We start from the raw sequence: 14071 nt of genomic DNA, 5'->3' as shown, positions 1-14071 counted from the left end.
CGAAGCACCGAGCTCTGTGGTAGCCCAAAGCCCCAAGCGTCGTCAAGCCTTCGATGGTCTCTCCCAGCCGTCAGGGTTCGAACTCCAAAGATTGGCCGTCCTACCCCCTTAAGCCAGAAGCTCGACAGCGTCGAAGCTGACACCAGGGCTGAGGTACTTCTCGCCAGAGCTGCCGCTGATGATGTTGATGGTGAGGATCTGCCACTCGCTCGTGCTCTGGATCCAAGCGGACTGCGGCACGGCGAAGGTGAGCTTGACGTTGTTGCCGCGGTACGTGCCGACGGTCAGCGAGCGTGTGCTGGCCTGGTTGGTGGCCGCGGGGAGGGCCGAGGCCCACGAGTTGACGTTGATGGCCGGGCGGCCGCCGATGTAGCCCTCCGTGATGCCGATGCGGACGGTGTGGCCGGCGGCGAGCTGGGCGGTGGTGAGCTTGAAGTAGATGAGATAGCCGCTGTTGACCTCCTTCCACATGTAACCGGGGAAGCGGTTGGCGCTGTGGGTGCCGACGATGAAGTTGCCGGCGTTCCAGGTGGAGATGCGGGTGTCGGAGGGGTGCATGTAAGTGGGCTTCATGGGGGTGTCCTCGAAGTTCAAAAAGCCCTTGGGGGTTCCATCTATGCCACAAGTCAGCTTTTGTGTTCTTCATGTCCTCAAAGATTGTACAGGATATCTACTAACCCCACTCGCCGATGCGCCAAATGACAGCATCATCCTGAGGATCAACACAGGTGATGGTGTTGACGGCAGTGCCGGCGCCAGCCTTGATGGTGACGGAGGAGGTGGCGACCTCAAGCTCGTCCTTGTAAACGGTCAGGGTGTAGGTTCCGGGGATGATCTTGGTGATGGACCAGGCGCCACCGGAGCCGGCGGTGCCCCAATACTGGGCGGCGGAGTTGGACAGCCCGACGACGTATGTCTTACCGGACTTCATGTTGGAGAGGCCGACACCGGAAGCGTAGCCGCGACCGGAGGCAGGCACCCAGCCATCGAGCTAGATTTGAGTTAGATCGAGTATGCTACGCGGTTGTTGGATGGGGGGGTTGCTGCTTACGCCGAGGTCATCGAACCAGGACCAGTCGGCCTTGCGGGCGAAGAGGTTGCTGTTGGGGTCCTCGCCTGCGGTGAAAGCCAGGACGGAGGGGCCTTGGAGACCAGTGCGCATGGGGTCGGTGTGGCCCATGTTGTAGTAGTAGATGTCGTACAAGTCCTCGCCAGTCGGGTCCGCGCGACGGACGAGAGAACGGAAAAAGGGACCGCCGCTCGCCTTTTCGTGGTTGCTTCTGATCATGAACAGACCGACGCCGGTCTTCTTGCGGCCGACGTAGTCGACTACTTGGGGTCAGTATTATTCCACAGAAGTCGAATAGGGGAAGGACGCATACAGTCCATAACTCTGCTGGTTGTTAGTCAAGTTCTTTGCGAAGAAGGATGTTCTTGTAACGTACCGGCCGTAGTTGGAGCCTTGGTAGTGCTTGCTCTTGGTCAAGCCGGCGCTGTTGACATTGATATCCTGGGCCTCGATGATGGTGCTGCTGGCATCATAGAAGTCCTTTTTCGTAGTTTGTCAGCTGGCTATCATGAGAGATCGATCGATTGGAAAGCACATACGCTCTCTGTAGAGTCATGGGAGAAGATTCCACCCGGGATGCGAACAATGTAGCGCATGGCCGAGACAGAGTCGTCTGCCTTGTTCGTGAAGAGGTAGACATTGTTGTTTCCGTAGCGGACAAAGATCCAGTGCTTGAGAGTCTGTAGATGTTTGTCAGAATATGACGCTTCGAGGTTATAGTGGGAAGGGCCCGAAAGGGATATGAGGAGGGAAGACGTACGCCGTGGACGACCGAGACCTTGATGACGTTGCTGTAGCTCGTGATGCTGACCGTGCTGGTACCGAGGCCTTCTCTCATGTTAGTCTTGGTCAATTCCTGTAGAACAAGGCGAATTTCGCAAACCTACCTGATTCGACATGGGTGTTCTTGCCGCCCCAGCCATTGTACTCGACGCCCTTGTAGTTGAGCGAGGAGATATCACCGCAGCACTTGGTCACCTTGATGACGAGGTCAGATCCGCTGTCAATGACATACTCGGAGCCATTGTCCGTCCAGCCAAAGGCCGCCAAGACGACCGCTGGCAGGAAGAACAGCGAGTACAGGAGTGAAAGGAACAACATGGTTGCTGTTGATCACCCCGTGTTACGAAAAACTCGCAGCAGCAGTGCGAGTCTTGGCAGTAAAAAAAAGGAGCGACAGAGGGAAACGAAGAGGACGGCAGATGCGTAGCTTCCTTTCCTCTTCCCTGAGAGGGCGGAAAATCTGGGAACTCATCATATTATATTGGCAAACCTCAAGCCCGCCCTGCCTGCCATCCTTCTCCTCTCTTTCCGCTCCGCTCCCAAGAACCAAAGCCCACATGGTAAACCAGCCCAAAAGGAACTTAGACGTTCCCGTCCCGGCCGACAAGACGTGCTGCGGAAATGCCCTTGAGTCCTTGACAAACCTAAACCCCCTCTCAAGCAGCAAGCTTAATCACTTGAAGGAACCTCTATGGTGGGAATAGATTGAGGGTTGCGATGTAAGCGGAGGAGGGCGCGTGCTCAAGCTGGTCCTCTCCCATGCCGTCCATCCAAGACCATGGGCCCCTCGGCGCTCATGGCCCTACCGGGCGCTTCGTCCGTGATCCTTGGGTCCCACTCCTTATATCCGGGCATTGAACCCCCCGGCCGGACAGGAATCCTCCGGTTGGGAACTTGGGAAAGAGAAAAAGGTTCTTCTTTTCTGCCCACCGTCCACGTAAGTCCCCTCCCACGTGCGGCGTGCTTCCTCATCGTCTGCCCTTTTTGCATCACCGGGCTGACAATTTGGTAGTTCGTTCGAAGGGGCTGAATCGTGGAACAATATCGGCCGGGGGATTCCACTGGGCAGTTCCCACGACCCACGGGCTGGTGCCACTGGTGGAAATGCGCGTGAAAGTACCGCTGAGAAAACCCCCCGCCTTCGGAATAGTCGGTCCTCTCAGGACCCTTGTTGACTCGGGTGACATTCGCGATATTGCCTTATTGGCATGGCCTTTTCCATAGCCCGCACCGCAATCTTCTTTGGCTTCGCACTTTTTTGCACCGCCTTACGATAGTCGTTGGCTCATGGGCACAACATACATGGGAGCTGGAACATGCCATTGACTGCATCGGGCTGCATGTTGCATTCACATGCCGATCCCAAAGGCTTGACATGGAGCTGCCGGCTTTCATGCCCTCGCTGACAGGCGCCCTCTCGCGGCATACGCTGTTGATCGCATTGGCAGTCAGCAACCTGGTTGACAGGGAAGCCATACGCGCTTGCTTCGCAATACTACATTCAACCTCTTGCTGAAGTGCTGCCACAACCCATCAGCTCCTATCCCCTACCAAATACAAGGAAAGGACGACCTGGTTACCAAATATCGTACCCGTCTGATCAATAAGCAGTTGACACTGCTTGGGAGAGCCGGAGCTGCCCGTCAGAGAAATGCAAAGTCAGAAAATACCTTTAAGAGAGCACCGAAAACGAGAGGGTTCCGTGTACGATACTGTAAGAGGAAAGTCCGGATCGGCGCAAGGATCTCGGTGGGCCTCTAACGACTCACGAGGAACACATGGTGACATGGTAAATGGCGCCCGCTCCGCTATCCTGCTTCCAAGTCCCGAAAGGAGAACCAAGAGATGGGCAGGTCATTGCGGCAATTCTTGTATGCTGCCCACAAAACCTCCATGGCTATTATATGGGGTTTCGCTAGATCCGTTTTACCCAGTCTTTAAACTCGGTATAACAGTACGCTCACTATTGACGTGCCCTTGACAAACTAAGGTACAGTTAGAAGACGGCTTTTGTTCTGGTATGTCTGGGGTTACGTACTCAATGCAAATCAGTCCCTCCAATTTTCAAGATGCTGATATCAACATACCAAATGATAAGACGAAGTCATGCACATTTCCCAAGAAGATGAACTTCCACAGAAAAACCAATTGCGCCATAACAGTCTTGCCCTTGCCAATCAATAGACAACCCCTCATGATTATACCACGATGCACAACCTGCTGGAATAGGCAAGGCCCGTGTTTCAAAAGCAACCCCCCGGCCCCCAAAGACGCTCTGGAGCGGTCGCTCCGCGAGCGCGGAATCAAGCAATCTAGGTCCCTACATTTATTCAGATAAAGTCGTGGACTGCAGTGTCTCCAAATCAGAAGACTCGCAAAGTGAGCATGTAGTAAATGGGAGCAAGGTGACGGGAGAGCCAAGGGCCCGGACATTCGCTCAAGCACCGGCGCCCCTCTTTCCGCCCCGACCAGTCCCGGAAGCCCGCCCGCCGCCTTTAGTACCGATCCCACCGGCCCCGCACCTCCGCCAACAATATCTTCCGGAATACCGCAGTCGGCTTGGCCTGTGCGCGAAAGACTATTACCAACGACGACTTGACTAACATTGTTAAGAAAGACAGGGGATCCCCTCCTGGGAGCCTGACACATAGTCGAGGGTGCGCTGCTACCGGGAGGTCTGATAAGCGATGTAGGGCCTTGAAGCGCTCATACCTTGGAACCAGTCTCGGCACTGCCTTGTCGTCACGATGTACAGTGCAGAGCTCGCCAGCTTTTCGAAACCATACACTTGCGGTCTTGTCAGACCGATAAAGGCCACGCGTTGGTAGTATTACCCAGGCCTCGGTATAGTTCGCCCATCGAAAGTCTCATTCATTCATGAAATTTGTACATGCCTAGTGCACAAAAGATACACCCCAAGTCTATCCATCAATCGGACACCTGTACTCCCTCGCATGAGTCTCCGCCCGCGTTTTCCCCTCAACCTCCGGCCGGGACTGGTAGGCGTCTAGGCAGCTCTGGTGATAAATATGCCTGCAAGCCAGAACGACCAACGGTCCCAGCGGCTGCTCTCTCGGTTTCGCCACAACTTCGCTCTGTAACTCTGCGCCTTCTTCAGGCGCCGCCTCGTCCGCCTCTACATGGGAGTCTGATGCCACAGGCGCGGCCTTACCCTTCCCTTTAGAGTCTGATACGGCCTGCGGTACGTCGCTGCCGCTTCCCGTCTTCCCCTTGTCTCCAGCAACAATCAAGGCTTTCTTTTCTGCTTTCCACTCTTCTTCCCGCGCTTGCTTCTCCTCCCAAGCCTCAAAGACATTTCCCGAAACACCGGGGCCCCAGATCCGGCGACCACAAGCTTCGCAAGTCGAGCCCCTAGGTCGCCAGCCTCGTTGACGAAGTTCTACAGCTTGCTTAACATTTACAAACAGGCTTCGCTCAAGAAGTCGGTTGGAAAGCCGAAGTATTGATTCTTCGTAGGCATAGGCTGAGAAGATCGATGCCAGGACAGAGCGCAAATCTGCGAGGTTTGGCGACGAGGCCGCGGCTCGAGTGAGGAAAGCTCGTAGGATGCGGAGGAATGACAAATTGCTCCCGGCATTTGTAAGAAGTCTCCCCCCACCTTGACCTCCTGCTGGGCTAGAAGTTGTTGTCAGGAGAGCCGTAAAGGTGTGTTGGACGAGGGATCGCAAAAGAGCCAAAAGCTTATCCTTATCAAGATCATCAAATCCATCGTGAGCGTCATCAGAAAGAGTGCCATTCTCAGTTGTTCCTGTAGTCTCAATGGTGGACGATACCTGACGGGTTGTCTGCACAGCTGCGTCGATCAGGTTGAGCCAAAGCTCTTCATCAGGTGATAAGACCTCTGAAGTTGATGACTTCGTCTTCTTTTGAACGCCATTCGCCTTTCTCGAAGACTTGGTCTGACCTTGACAAAGCCAGATGCCCACATGTACATACTTCTGCAGTGCCCGCAATATTTCTTCGGCCCCTGACTGCAAGTTTCCAGCTTTGTCGTTGTTTTGAGCGCCTGTCAGGACACCTTGCAAGGCAGACTCGAGCGTACCAAGGTGCTTGACAAGTCTGTCCATAGCATCCTTGATCTGCCCCTCTCGAGCCATTAGCACAACGGCAGCGTCGATGACACCAGTCTCTTCCATAGTTGGAAGCAGGGCATCAAGTCGGAGGTTAACAGATTGAACCAAGCCAATATAGTCAGACACATGAGCTGGGTCAAATCTGCACATGAGTTGCACGTAGCGTTCAATCAGAGCTCGGTCTGGGTTTGCTGGGGATTCCCCGTCGCGCTTTTCTGGTTCGAGCAACGTTTTGAGGTAGAAGAATTGCAGCCCCAACGAATCTTCGGCAGAATCCAAAACATGCTGGTGGATGTCTGCGGGCTGCCCTGATAGAGATTTCGCCGCTTCGACAGGATTGGTCTCGATAAGCGCCCTGGCGTTGTTCCTGATTGCGTCAAGGACTTCTTGAACCTGGCGGCGGTTCAGGCTACTCTGTGGTCGTAGACAATCCCCGATACATTCAAAGACGGCGTCCCGGTCAGCGGGGTCTTCGAAATAAGTCTGGACAAGCTTGCCATACTGTTTATCAACCTTGTATTGCCTCTTCAAAATCCGGTAGAAACCGGCCTTCTTGAACATCGGTATGAGCGTGTTCGCGTCGGGCGGTTGATAAATCGATAGGAGGTACTCGGCGCTGAGCTGTGCATCTTCGGCAAGATCTGATCCGGGGTAGTTGCACAGTCCGGTTAGAACCTTCGTAAGTGTAGAACCCGGGAAGAGCAAGTATTGAGGGAACTTTGGCAGGTTCCGAGCGATGAACATATCGAGATAGATCGTGTCCTCGGCTGCGAAGTCTGCCGGATTCATAATCTCCAGAAGTATGGATACGATGTATTGACGGTCGACCGTACGGCCAAAGATCTGCTCTTCAGGCACGTCGCCCCTGATGCCACCGTTAACTTGCTTGTCCGGCGAATCGTTCAAAAACGAATCCTCAAAGGCCTCGTTCACCGCACTCAAGAAACTCGGGGCATCAAACTTCAGTATCAGTCTGAGATAGGGAAATGACGGCTCTGTATGCTGGTCTGGCCGTGTAAGGAAGCGTCGGTCGCTGCCTTTGGGCCATGTGACACTGTTCCCTGAGAATAGAAACCAGTAAATCTCAGCCTTAGCTTTCGAGGCAGTGGCATCGTCCATAATCTCGCCGGTAGGATATACTCTGCCAGTCAATGTGTAGGAGAGATAGGGAAACATCTTCAACGCGTTCACGCCGTATATCTCATCCTCCATGTTTCCGGAAGACATGTAGTCACCATTGCTCATGAGAGGCACCAGCAACGTTAGTAGGTCGATCAGCGGTGTGATATAATCGTTCAATGCCTGGTTCCAGACGTATATCAGCGCATCGTAGAGGCTGTGCTGCTTGCACAGCAGTGTGATCTGGTCCAGGTCCAGCGTCATAGTGTCCATGTGAACGATGATCTCCTCGAGTCGACTCTCCCATCCTTTGGTGACGTAGTATGTCACTACAGCCTTGACAACAGCAGGCGGTACGATGGTAATATTTTTGTCGAGAATATAGGGTTCCATGGTTTCGAAGAAGATGCCCTCCACACCAGCGTCCTCGTACCACTCGTACATCTCTTCGAAGAGGAAATCAACGTCGCCCACATTGTGACAGGCAGTGAAGCATGTCTCGCAAAGCTCCCGCACATGATTGTCATCGGCTGCTGATTTGTCCTTTTGCCGCTGGGTGAAGGCATATTTGAGCGACGCTTTCATGATCTCCATGAGCTTGTCGCGGACCATTGAGTGTCGCAGCGAGGTGTCTTCAGGCAAACCAATTGTGAGCTTGTCTGCATCACCGGTGTAGTACGATGTACCAAGCTGTATCGCGCCGACGTAGTCACCGTTCTCCATAAGAGCAATGATTCGATCAGCCCAGTTTGATAGCGACCCAATAGACACATCGTTGAACCCAAGCAAGAAGATTTTGCCCTTGTACGTCTTCAAACTCATGTAAAATGCGTCAGCTACAACACCATGCATAGACGTATCGTCCTCGTCCAATTGCTCCACTAGGGTGTGTAGTTGTTTCGAGAAGAGATCGGCATGATATATAAACTTGTTGATCAAGTCGAAACCCTCTGTCTGCCGCATTGTTCGGTCTTCGAGCACAATCAAGCGCTGTGATATCGTCAGGACAGTGAGTACCGAGCGACTAAGCCACTGCACTGCAACGATGGCTTCTTCGCACTTCCACCTGCTCCGTGCCTTGAACTTGAGCGTCGGTGGTTTGTCCTTGTTCTCGGCCGGTATCTCGTCAACGTCTAGGACAGTCAAGACGTTGGACCAGCAGTACACCAATTTGACTTTGGAAATATCGCTTCCTGTGACAGGATCTGGAACCTTAAGCTTCACGGCAGGGAACCACGCCAGGCAGCCAGTCATGGCGCTATGGTGAGCAACGTCCTTCGGCCTTGCCGATTTGTGCTGGGTTTGCGCGACGGGTGTCGTGGACACGATGACCAGTAGATAAGGCGTAAGCATTGCAGTCAGGCCCATGGTGTCTGTTGCACGCTCCGTGTTGCCAAGGGGCAAAGGACTGAATGCCAGGACCGTGCTGGGCTTGAGAGGCTTGCCGGCTGGAGGGGCAGCGTTCGGATACCTTCCTAGTATCCTCGTCGTCTTCACGGTCCGGCCGAGGGATCCTGTACCTCTCGTTGCCAGGTGTGAGAAAGCCATTCCGCGGTCGTCCGCCGACACGAGCGCAGTGTGCCTCGTTCCGAGGAAGCCGAGATGGGTCACGGCAACCCCTGGTAGGTGTCCATCAACAGTCCGGTTTTGCAGCTGCGGCTGTTCAAGGTGTGGTATGGAAAGGAACGGCCTGGATGCTCGGTTCGCCTCCCAGGTGAATATGTTTCCGTTCGCATGGCCTCCGGCAATCGTAGTATGGTCTGCCGAAACTGCGATGGCGGTGATGGCGCCAGACTCGACCGCCTTGGTCCCGGGGCCGATGATGGTCTTCAAGACCTGATTGTAATCAAACATTAATATTATACCCTTCGTAGTCCCCAGCACGATCGAAGCTGAAACAGCAATGCATGTAGGGGCGCCAAAGTTGCGCTTGCCAGCCTCGGAGAAGGCCTGGCCGTTGAGTTTCTTCAACCTCGTCCATCGTACAACTTCCCAAGGTGGAGATGGGGTGTCGGTATCGTCGCGGTCTAGCAAGTTTGAACTGAGGGAAGCGGAGCGGCTGTGACCGGTGAGAAAGCCGGGGGAGGAGGATCGCGGGCTGTGAATGAAGCTTGCGGATGAGATGCGGGACTGGAAGCGACGGTCGAAGGGTCGGAATGAGGGGGTGGGACTGCTGAGGCCGGGTCGGGAGGCCACAGAGGGGAGGACGCTACTGCTCGGAGACGAGATCACGGAGCCCTGAACACACAAGGTTAGTTGGAGCGCATTGGGATACTGCGAAGCTGTACTTGCCTGAACCGAAGGGGAATCATCAGGAACCGACATCAGAGAATCAATCGGGCTCCCAACTCGCTTGGGAACGGCATCCACGGAGCCTTCGTCGGATACATTGTCGGCTTGCTCGCGCAAAATCTCCCTGTATCGATTCGGAAGTGCGCCGCTCTCGGTCACCGGTGGTGTGCTGCTGGACGTCTGGGTTTCATCATCCAAAAGGCCGACGATGCCGTCTTCCTCCCTCTCGGCCTTTACGGTCTCTTCATCACTGGAAGCTTGTATGTCCTCGGAGGACCGGTCGTCTTGGTCTGCCATTGTGTCTCCAGGTCCATCATCTCTCTCCTTCGATGGTGGGGTCATCAATGGCGGTTCATCAGGCGCATTGCTGGCGGTCGCAGGTTGGAGAGTTCGTTTTGGATTCGGAAGCTTGATAAGTGCTTAGGGGAAGGGAGGATTCGTAGAAGAAGCCGGCTCAATCAAGCTATGAACTGAAGATGATAGAACCTTATGAATGAGATTGTGTTCTCTGACGATACGATCCCACTATGCCTGCTCCTATCAGACGAAGATGAGCTGTTGGTCAATGGTTGTCTAGTTGTCTTCTGAAAGAGGCGCATTACGCAGCTTGGACACCACAGCCCACACTGACCGGGCACCTTACAGTTCCAGGTTCTAGGTTCCTGCCGCCTACTAACTCAGAGCTCCAACACGGACCGGGGTTTCTCCGGCGGGCCGCAAACTACGCTATCAGGTACCTAGGTAAGTAGTAGGTAGTTACCTGAGGTACCTCATGCTCGCCGTGCCGTGGTGGATCTTCAAAGTTACATCACAGCGCGAGTTCGCTCTGCTCCTTGCATCCACTTCCCCAGACTCCCCTTGCGACGACTTGTTTACTATCAACACAACCCATCCGAAAGAAGAGTCGCAAGCCGCAAGCTTCAACACTTCCCGCCCTTCCAGCGTGAAGACACAAATCCTTCATCATGTCTTCAATTGGTCCACAAATGCCACCCCATCTCACAAAGAGAAAGCGCACTCCGGATGACCCAGGCGCAGACTCACCACCACCAAAGCATACGCGCAACAACACTGACGAAATCGACCTTGACTCCGACGACTCCGACGACGATGCATTCGGACCGACCGCGCCGAGCGCAACAGCCCTAGCAGCACCCAAGAATCCCACCCCATCATCGAAGCCCTCCATCGGGCCAACTCTTCCACCATCAAACCCAACAAACTCGAGCGAAATCCCCCTCGACGACTCAGACTCTGAAGACGGCTATGGCCCAACAGCACCTCGCGCATCGGCACCAGCCCAAGAAGCCCTCAAGACAAAACCCTCAATAGGCCCAACACCTCCTCCGAAACAAGCCATAGGTCCCGCCATGCCACCACCAGACCACCGCCCCTCCGCCGCAGACTCGGACTCGGACTCGGATGACGACTACGGCCCGGCCCTCGCTTCCTCAACAACAGCCGTTCAACGAGCCCAAGCCGCCGCCGCAGCAGCAGCAGCGACGGCATCTCAAGGCCCCGCGGCACCGCAGCGCGACGACTGGATGCTCGCGCCGCCCACGCAGTCAGGTTACCAGGAACGCGACCCAACGAAACTCAAGAACCGCAAATTCGCCAGCGGGAAATCCTCCGCCGCCGCGGGAGGAGGCGGAGGAGGCATCAGCAGCATATGGACCGAGACGCCGGAACAGAAGCGCAAACGCCTCGAGGACGCGGTCCTCGGCCGCGGCGATCCGACGGCCGCGGGCAACGAAAGAAACCAGCAGCCGCGCCGGACCAAGGAGGAAGTGGAGCGGGAGAGACGCATCAGCGAGAACATTGCGAGCGCGCGGGGCAAAAGCATGTACGAGGAGCACCAGGCAAACAAGAAGCACGGCGCGAAGCCTGGGAGGGACGAGGAGGAGGAAGATGACCCCAGCAAAAGGGCTTTCGACAAGGAGAAGGACATGTCCCTGGGAGGCAAGATTGGGACAGCGCAGAGGAGAGAGTTGCTCAACAAAGCAAAAGACTTTGGTGGCCGGTTTCAGAAGGGATCGTATCTTTAGTTGTGATCTTTCAGCATGCACCAATCGCAGAAAAATCCATACAAGAGTTCCTGGTTTACTACTTGGCCAGGCAAAAGGGGGGGCTTTAATACCATAACGTTGCTCAAATACCCTTTTCGGGGCGAAGCATGTGTCGCTATCAAAGAATCCACGTCGTCCTTCATGGTTTCAATATTGTGCCATTATACGCTGCGGGCTTGAATCATAAAATCACATACATTCATAATCACAATTCTCAATCAAGTGGTCTGCAAGTAAGTTGGTACGTTAACTTTGATTGTCATTATTCCGTGACGAGTGATGCCTTAATCGCCGCAACTCCGCCGCTCCCCTTGTAATTCCAGAGAAACCAAACCAAAACAGGTCCCGTGTGCCTGCGATGCAAACCTGCCTCTGCCGCAGCGCGGCCTGGTCCACCACCCTCCTCCTCCGTTGGCCCATGTGGCCTAATCCCACTCCGTCTGTATGTAAAGTATGGGTATGAAAAGCGGCGTCGTGTTGCATATATAATGCAATAAACATCGCAGGTCTATGCTGAGATCTGCAAATTGGTCTCGGGGGTATGATGTACATGAGTAGCACAACAATAAAAAACAAAATCGCGTTCGCCTTGGTAGGTGATACAGTCATCAAAAAGACAGTCACCGTGCCTCAGTCATGGCCGTGGTGGTGCCTGCGTTTGGTGCAGTCTGCGTACCAGCCTCCAATTGGGACGGTGTGACGTTAGCACCATTTGCCGTCGGAGATGGAGTTTGCTGATCGCCACCGCGTCGGAGGGGGTTGCGGAAGGCAGGCAGCCTAATGTTGGAGAGAAGACCACGAGATTCCTGGTTCTCTGCAGTAGTCGGCGAGGCTTGCGAGGTGTTGTGGTTTGAGGCAGGCGGAGCCTGTTGACGAGTACGAGGACGACGGTCCGGTCGGTTGTTGCCACGACGGTTGCCGTTGTTTCGTCCCCCCAGACCAAATCGTGAACCGCTCAAGTTGTACCACGCAGCTGGAGGGGCGTTAGGCATGTTGGTACGCGATGCCGTGCGAGCCATGTCGCCTGTGGCGTTGGGATCTCCTTCGCCAGGGGTTGGTCGGGGCTTGGGGGTGTAGTAGTCGGCCTTGCACAGAGGACAGCAGGCCCTTCTGCTGGTGAGCCAAGGATCAACGCACACAGCATGGAAAGCGTGGCCACATGTTAGTCCGCGAATATCATCATCGTCCTCAAGCGTGTCAATGCAAATGGCACAAGTATCACCGCTGGTAGCCATCAGTTCAGGCGGAACGGCGGCATTGATGTGTTCATCGTCTTCGTCCTCCTCCTCACTGTGAACACGCTGGAGATGAGTGGCAGAAGTCGGGGTGGTCTGAGTAGCATCGGCATTGGCAGTCGTAGTCGAGGTGTCTCCGTCCTTCTTCGCAGCATCTTCGGTAGGTTTCTCGGCGATGGCTTTGTTCCCGGCGGCGGTAGCGGGGCGATCTTCAATCGACTCGCGCTCTTTCGAGGGCAGCTCAGGTACAATTCCATCGACAGATCGGAGACTGTTCGCCCGACTGGGAGGCGCAGAAACACCGCCGGCGGTAGGCAGGCCCTCTCGTGCACGCTCAGATACCCATGTCTTGTACTTTGTCATAGGGAATTTGTCGTTGACCTCATCCATCGTCATTAACTTCTTCTCGCGGCGCCTACGGTGCGGGCGAGGCATGTTCTCAAGGTTGATGGGCTCGCCATCCTCGTTGAGACGCATAGCACGATTACGAGCATTGTACCGGAAGCAGTACTTGACGCCAACGATGATCCTAGAGACGGTGTTAGATGGTTATTGAGCGGGTATAGTCAAGTCTTAAGCAGGCTAACCATAAGTTCGTAAAAACTACTCCAAAGCCCAGGGCGACGAAGAAGAGCAGAGGGGAGCTCGTGGAGCCACCATTGCCGCCCCCTCCTCCTCCATTGCCCGAGTTACTGGTAGGCGTCGGGTTGTCGGTGGTCGTTTGGATTACACTCGTGGCATCGTTGAGAGTCGACGTAGGGTCGGCGCTGAATGGTGCAGATGGCGTAGCGGACAAGGCCCCCGAGGTCGAAGAGAGCTGCCGCACCACGAGGTGGGAGACCTCGACGAAGACCTGATCAATGGCAGGCATTTTGACGGCGATCTAGCAGTCGAAATCCACGTCCTGGCAGTTGAGAAGTCGAACACCGTTGGGAGGTGATGCCGAAAGAAAACTCACGGTCGGGAGAGAGTCGAGTTCATGGAGTTGAGAGATGGGTGTGGCTAGGTTAAGTGACTGCCTTGATTTGAAACCGGAAAGCCGAAAACAGCAACTACGGACGGAAATGGTCGACCTGAACCCCCGTTCGCATGCGGCGTGCAATCGATACAATCCGATCGAGTAACGAAGGAAATTGCGTCTCGTAGAGATATTATTCCCTTCTGTATACGAGTCTTGGTTCCAATCTACTCTCAAGCCGTGGGAGGCGTGGTGAGTAGAGTGAATTGAAACAAGAGGAGAATCACGACACGATGTCGGATGGTGGTTGGGGAAGGTTGACAAAAGCAGGCAAGAGAGTGCGGAGGGAGGGAGAGTGCAGGTGGAGTGGGATAAGTATGGAACAGGACATGGAACTCTGACGGACAGTAAGAGCGTAACACAGCCCGGTCGCAGCGAAAAAGTGGGAACCACAA

At 54.7% G+C, this 14071-nt stretch overlaps 4 protein-coding genes across 4 annotated transcripts; 1 reads left to right on the top strand and 3 right to left on the bottom strand.

Moving 5' to 3' along the window:
* Positions 1-108: 108 nt before the first annotated feature.
* On the bottom strand, positions 109-2170 carry CCOS01_06736 (rhamnogalacturonan lyase; the record flags this gene model as incomplete). The annotated part of the gene is made up of 8 exons (XM_060454904.1): positions 109-614; positions 679-991; positions 1052-1329; positions 1383-1393; positions 1446-1549; positions 1609-1749; positions 1830-1897; positions 1957-2170. 8 exons carry the CDS (start codon positions 2168-2170, stop codon positions 109-111), a joined length of 1635 nt encoding a protein of 544 aa, XP_060314604.1.
* Positions 2171-4773: 2603 nt separating this feature from the next.
* Positions 4774-9699, bottom strand: CCOS01_06735 (vacuolar assembly/sorting protein VPS8; the record flags this gene model as incomplete). Its single annotated transcript, XM_060454903.1, has 1 exon — positions 4774-9699. One exon carries the CDS (start codon positions 9697-9699, stop codon positions 4774-4776), a length of 4926 nt encoding a protein of 1641 aa, XP_060314603.1.
* A 623-nt stretch (positions 9700-10322) lies between these two features.
* Positions 10323-11402, top strand: CCOS01_06734 (uncharacterized protein; the record flags this gene model as incomplete). The annotated part of the gene is made up of 1 exon (XM_060454902.1): positions 10323-11402. The coding sequence occupies one exon, from the start codon at positions 10323-10325 to the stop codon at positions 11400-11402; it is 1080 nt and encodes a 359-aa protein (XP_060314602.1).
* Positions 11403-12043: 641 nt separating this feature from the next.
* CCOS01_06733 (uncharacterized protein) lies at positions 12044-13529 on the bottom strand (the record flags this gene model as incomplete). Its single annotated transcript, XM_060454901.1, has 2 exons — positions 12044-13187; positions 13246-13529. The coding sequence occupies 2 exons, from the start codon at positions 13527-13529 to the stop codon at positions 12044-12046; spliced, it is 1428 nt and encodes a 475-aa protein (XP_060314601.1).
* Positions 13530-14071: the final 542 nt, after the last annotated feature.

Source organism: Colletotrichum costaricense, assembly GCF_030867565.1.
Source record: "Colletotrichum costaricense strain IMI 309622 chromosome Unknown Scaffold_6.1, whole genome shotgun sequence".
Lineage (NCBI taxonomy): Eukaryota > Fungi > Ascomycota > Sordariomycetes > Glomerellales > Glomerellaceae > Colletotrichum > Colletotrichum costaricense.
This window is presented reverse-complemented; position numbering and strand designations above follow the sequence as displayed.